Source organism: Orbicella faveolata, unplaced genomic scaffold (genome assembly GCF_042242905.1).
Source record: "Orbicella faveolata isolate gen_17 unplaced genomic scaffold, um_ofav_v1 contig_4, whole genome shotgun sequence".
Classification (NCBI taxonomy): domain Eukaryota; kingdom Metazoa; phylum Cnidaria; class Anthozoa; order Scleractinia; family Merulinidae; genus Orbicella; species Orbicella faveolata.
In genome coordinates, this window is record NW_028301569.1 from 10573496 (window position 1) to 10579582 (window position 6087).

The 6087-nt window shown below is 36.5% G+C and overlaps 1 protein-coding gene across 1 annotated transcript; it reads left to right on the forward strand.

The window, feature by feature from the left end:
* The first annotated feature begins 78 nt into the window (after positions 1 to 78).
* LOC110066639 (B-cell receptor-associated protein 31-like) lies at positions 79 to 5527 on the forward strand. Its single transcript, XM_089276299.1, has 7 exons — positions 79 to 252; positions 387 to 487; positions 1666 to 1819; positions 2221 to 2356; positions 2972 to 3098; positions 4145 to 4245; positions 4514 to 5527. The coding sequence occupies exons 1-7, from the start codon at positions 161 to 163 to the stop codon at positions 4565 to 4567; spliced, it is 765 nt and encodes a 254-aa protein (XP_089132425.1). The 5' UTR covers positions 79 to 160; the 3' UTR covers positions 4568 to 5527.
* Positions 5528 to 6087: the final 560 nt, after the last annotated feature.

Consider the following 6087-nt stretch of genomic DNA (forward strand, 5'->3'; position numbering starts at 1 on the left):
AGGGAAGTCGAGAACGTTCGGGTTCGACTCGGGATTTCCGAAGCTCCCGAAACTTCCGGGCTACTGGAAGGCTTGGTTACCCTTAAGGCTGAGTCAACCTTACAGTCATACAGTTGCTCAAAGATCGTAAGAAACGAGCGTGGAAAAACAGTTTATTACAATGACTGTTCAATGGACTCTTGCAGCCGGCTTTCTGTATGCCGAGATTGGTGTACTGTTGTTGTTCTGTTTACCGTTTATTTCTGCTAAAAGGTAAATACTTGCAAATAGCGGATCTAGAAAACAGGGGCTTGCTGTCAGATCGAGCGCTTGGACTTCGATCGTTTGCAAAACCTGCAAAACACATGGATGACCATTTAATAATCGTTTTAAATTTTGCTTTTCAGATGGAACACAATTTTTAACTCAAGGATCGTGGCCACTCTGTTCGAATATGGAAATTTCTATTTCAACGTGGTTGTAATTGTGATGGCACTTCTTCTGGCTGGTATAAAAACTAAAGCTATAGTTGTGTTTGACTATGTTTGACATCCCTCCTAGGCTAGTACTGGTTTAGTAGCGTAAAAATTGAGGTGCAAGTAAATTTTCCAACAGTATTATCCTGTCGCATATATTTAGTATGGTTAAGTAATCTCTAGAAATTTTATGAAGGAATTCAAGATTTAATCTCACTTTGTTTCGAAATCTACTTCGTAAAATTAATTTATCTGTTTATCGCTTCCGGAATATTTTGTTACAATGGCCACGAGCTGTGTGAAACTCGTAGGATCGATAATTTTTATCGTCGAAAACCAAAGAAGAAAATAACTAAAAAAAGAAGGGTTGGGTTCCATTTTCTCAAAGCATTGGTGTGCAGATTCTATTCAACTTTTATTTTTAAAAATGTTTACTTTCAATTTCAATTTCAACTTTAGGGTGAGTCATCAGTTGCTAATTATAGAAAGGATGAGCATTGGTAGGAATGTTTGTAGAAATTTTTAAGCTGATGCAATCCTATTTTGGAAAAGTTGCATACATGTGCAAAGATGTTTTCACCATGTATGATAATATGATCCGTGTTTCCTGAAATATGCCTATAATACAAAGTTTGAAAGTGCCAATTCCGTTCCCATGTATGAGTTCCGCTGGGTATAGGACCATCAGGCTGGTACCAAAAATAATCAAACAAGGAAATTATATTAATTATATAATTTCCTTGTTTGATCAAACTCATCAGCGATTCACAGAGAAAAAACTACTAAAAGTAATTAATGTTGAATGAGTATAATATGCTTCAGTTTCTTAGGCTAAAACTGGTTTTATGAATTTCCCTAAAATATTTGAAAGCCATGGCTACATATAGATCATTTTCACTCATGAGGTCTGTAGCTATGCAAATTTATTGGAACATAAGAAAGTCATGCTGGGTAAAAAAGAGCTTAACTCCCACAGAATTGGTTTGGTACTCCAACATGGCTATCCTTTCATTGTTATGGTGTGAAACTGCTCTATGTAATTCCATATGTTCAATTTGATAAATCGTATGGCTCCAAATGTCGTATCAAATTTACAGTTTGCTAACCCTCAGCTGTGCACTTGTCCAAATATTTTGAAATAACTTGCCCGATTACTCCCTGAATTGGACTTCACCCAGAGCAATTGCTGTTACTTACTATTAATTTGTAGATTCTATTCGAGAAGCCAGAAGGTACAGCAAAGTTGATACTACACCTCAAGTAGACTTACACAACAACCCACAAGCTGAAATGATGGTCCAAATGAAGCTATTCCGTGCTCAGAGAAACCTTTACATCTCTGGATTTTCTTTGTTTCTTTTAATGTAAGTTAATATCTTGTTTTGAAGGTTAAAATCGTTTTTTATACATACCAGGCTAAGAAACGAGGGGGGGGAAAAAATTCATGTCATATGCACTTTAAATTCATCTCCATTGTCTCCTAAAACTCATTATTAATTCACCAAATTTAATCAAAGGAAATCATGACGTTGATGGTGTTTGGATGTCTGATCTTAATTAGCATAGATTTTTACGATTTTATTTCTCCATTGTCTCCTTGGTTTTAGTTTCGATTTAGAAGATATATCAAATGCTCAAGACATTGTTTTACAGCTTGAAGATTGTCAAAATTTCTTTGCTATGCATCATATTTTTAATTCTCTTCTTGGTGTTTGGAAATTTGGTCAAACATAATTAAAATGGTTGCAATCATTTTCCTTGGCAGAGTGTTACGCCGTGTTGTAAGGCTTCTTTCCCGATATTCAGTTCTTGAGGCTTCTAATGAGGCCAGTCTTCGTCAGGCTCAGAATGTCTCAGAAGAATGCAAAAGACTGATGGATGAAAATGACAAACTTAAAAAGGTAATGTTGAAAGGTATGTAAGATAGGTCTTGGGCTAAACTCATCAAATTTGTTACAAGCATATTGCATCTTATTTTGATGAGTTCTTGTGCACACAAGGGCCTTGCAAAGGTAAGTTTTGCACAATCCGGTCACATGGTGTGGAATTAATTATGCTGGGACGCAAGCTACACAGTGGGACTTTCAAAACAAAGGAAAGTCTGGCTGGACTGGTACGAGTTCCTTTGTTGTGGAAGTCCCACTGTGTAACTTGCGTCCCAGCGTAATTAATTCCATACCATGTGACCAGATCGTGCAAAGGGCCTATTCAAAATCCCAAATTTGGTATTGAAAAGTAAAGAGTATCACATGAAATTCCTGCTCAAATGCTTTAAGTCAAGATTTTTTTTATATATTTAGGCCCTCCTCCACAAACTTTAAAAGTAAGAATCAGCTTGCATGACACAATATACAGTACCACATGAAAGTACTGCTCAATAGCTTTAATTTGAATGGTCACACAGTAGAGTTCTTCTCTGAGAGTAAAATTCTCTGAAAACACTTTTAACTGTCATGACACTTTAGATGTGCTGTTTGCCTCAGTGTTATTAACAAAAGCTTTTTTTGTTAAAATAGGCTGTAGAAGACGCAGGAGGCAAAGCAGAGGAAGTGACGCAAGATGACGATAAACTTAACCAAGACTTGAAAGATATGAGGGAAGCTTTGGAGGAGAAATCCAAAAAGCTCGCAGAACGAACTGAAGGTGCTGCTAAGTATGATATTTTTAACACAGGGATCGTACTGTTTTAGAGCTGTGTGTTATGTCTTTAACTTATTAATAAGTGTTATAAAGTAAACATTATGTCAGGGTGTACATGTTGTTTAATTATTTTCAATTAAATATTAATTTTGGAAACCAAACCTTTGAATGGCCAACTATGATCTTGTCAGTACTTCAATGGTATTGAATGAGTTGCATGAAGCAAATTGCCCAAATTTCAGGTTTGAACATTTGTAGGCATGGTATTGCTATGTTACAGTCCTTAGAAAGACACTTTAATTTCACAGTTGCTCTCTCCACCCATATAGTACAAGCCCAGGTTGTTCGAAAGGTGGATAATGCTATTTACCGCATAAATCACTGTCCAGCAGATAGCATGGTTTGTTTTATTAGTACTCGTCCACTGGATAGCGATTTATCCAGTGGATAGTGTTATCCAGCCTTCCAACTACTGGGGCCTGTTGAATTTTTGGGCCACCTTGCTGGGGCGATGGGGAGGGGGGTAACTTGTTTTGACCTGAAATAAATGTGGGGTAGCATTACTTTTTGTTACGAAAAATTGTCTAAGCCTATTTCTAGAACAATCTAGAACCGGAAGTCATTTGCCGTGACCAATTTGTATAGGAACATTCCAGAACATTCTAATCCTTATGTAATTTCTCAGATTAGAAAATGTGTCAAACTACTTAATTTAGTTCCAAATAGAAGTTTCTAGAACTTTAAGCCTCATGTATATTAGAGCGAGAGGTTCTGCTGTAAAAGAGATTGATTCAAATTTGAAGAAGCTTAGTGCTGTAAATTCGCGAAGTTATCTTACGGAAATAAATTAGTTTGTTGCTGTTACCAGCGATCCTGAGTTCTGTCTGGAAACAACCCTGCTCTACAACGATACTCGTAACACTTTTGACTAGTGTAACAACTGTGCTCCAGAATTGTTTACATTTAAACAATTTAAATTTTAAAAAAAATTGAATTAAATTTATTTTGTTTATTTTTTCTCATCATATCTGACATTATTTCACCCACAGAGCTTGAGAAAACAAAGAAGGATTTGGCTGCCTTGAAAGAACAAGCTGCTGGACTGACACGGGAATATGACAGGTTGTTGGAGGAGCACTCCAAAGCACAGGTGGGTGGAGAGGGAAGGGTTTATTATATGAAGGCCCCTGCCCAAAGGTTGTTATCTGGAGGACTACCCTCCCCTCCCTCCCTTCCCAGTGTCTTGCAAATCTTCAAACACTTTAGGACCCCATACTTGAATTCTAGCAAATGAGAATTTAACTTCAATTGGGAAACTTAGGTGTCAAATTTGTCATGATCACATTACATATTTTACCCAGACAGGCCTTACTAATAACATATTTTATTTGTTCTTTTTATTTTTTCCGGATATGTAGGCTCAGTTGGAGAAAGATGAGAACCAAACAGGAGAAGAAAAGAAAGACAACTAAAAGCATCTTCAGTACTCTGATTTGAGAGATGCAACCAGATGAATGGCATCACTAATATTATTATTAGTTTCAGTAAATGAGGTTAATATTTACAAGATAGTTCCAATTAATTAAGATCTGAGGGCAGAAGGTTGATATGTAATGTTTTGATTTGTACTCGCTGGTCAATATTATCGTTCTTCGCGTCAGTTGCACACGATAGAAATGATCACACCTATAGACAAGTCAACTATCTTTTGGATGTATCGCTATGACATATATAACTTAAATTAACATTAAGTGGCTTCCTCACACGAGTGTACCACATTGTAGTGAAAAAAATTTGTCAACTGGAATGACAGCAGTGTGTGAAAATCATTTTACGTGGGCTGCAGGTTTTGGTGAGGAAAAAACATTTGTTGGTTTTGTTACAAGTTCAGTTCATTTACAGGGAGGTTTATAGCCTAAAGACAAGAATTTCATGGTAAGAAATTGTTTCTCTTCATTTTCTTTCTGGTTACTTTTGACATTGTGTTTGTAGTTTTGGTCTGAATTACGTTCTTTTCCCCATTGTTGGCAAGTCACAGGGAAAAAATTGCAACTTTCATTTTATTTTGGTGTAAAAATGTGGTTTATGAAACATGAGTGTGAAGAGAAACAGTCTCATTTACAAGACTAATATTTTTAGAGAAAACTTAAATTTAGCGGACTTAGAAATGTCTTGAAACTCCCTTATTTATTTAACTTACAAGAAATAAATTGAGAAATTGTTTAAACATTTCAGATTTCATCACTTAAGTCAGGTTAAAATCAAAGAAATCCCTCAATTACAAATTCAAACCACAAAATTCAGTTGGAACAAAAATAGTAGCCAGTTATAAATTATGAACCAATTATACGTTTAATAAACTTTTTACAGAGTACTTAACTTTAGCTAGCATGGTATTGTTGTTAAATGAAATAAATGTTAGCTCCAAGACATTTCATTCATGTGTGGTTCTTTGAGAATGAAAATATTGCACCCATCTTACCTCTTTTTTCTACCTGCCCCACCCCACCCCACAAATATCTTTGGAGTCCAGGGGGGATTGTTAGTCAAGGCAAGACCATGAAAACAAGCAGAAGTCGCCTCCCAAGTGTAAACTTTTGCAGCTCAGTTTACTTTTCTTCACATTGACCCCTATTAAATGACCCCCTTTGGGGAGATGGACAGTGGCCCCATAATAGAGGTAAAAACAATAGAAAAGCTCTCATCGGGACTTGGATTACTGGAAGCCTAATAGGGGTCCAGGTGGCCGTTTAATAAGTGGCCGCTTAATAGAGGTTCGACTGTATTTCCCTCTGCAACCCCCAAATATAAGGCCATGAGCTAGGGTAAGGCTTTTCCCATTACAGTGTACTCCAGAGACGATGGTAAGTTGAAGACGAGCTTGAAACTGATAGCGAACACTTGGTTTTGAGAGGTTTAGAGTATCGTCATATTTACAGTATCATCTATCTGACGTTAACCTTTCAAATACAAGCTAAAAACAATTCTGAAA

Coding starts and splice junctions, on each gene's coding strand:
- LOC110066639 (XM_089276299.1), top strand. CDS start 161: ATGACTGTTCAATGGACTCTTGCAGCCGGCTTTCTGTATGCCGAGATT. Junction 488..1,665: donor GATGGCACTTCTTCTGGCTG/GTATAAAAACTA, acceptor ATTAATTTGTAG/ATTCTATTCGAGAAGCCAGA. Junction 1,820..2,220: donor TTTTCTTTGTTTCTTTTAAT/GTAAGTTAATAT, acceptor TTTCCTTGGCAG/AGTGTTACGCCGTGTTGTAA.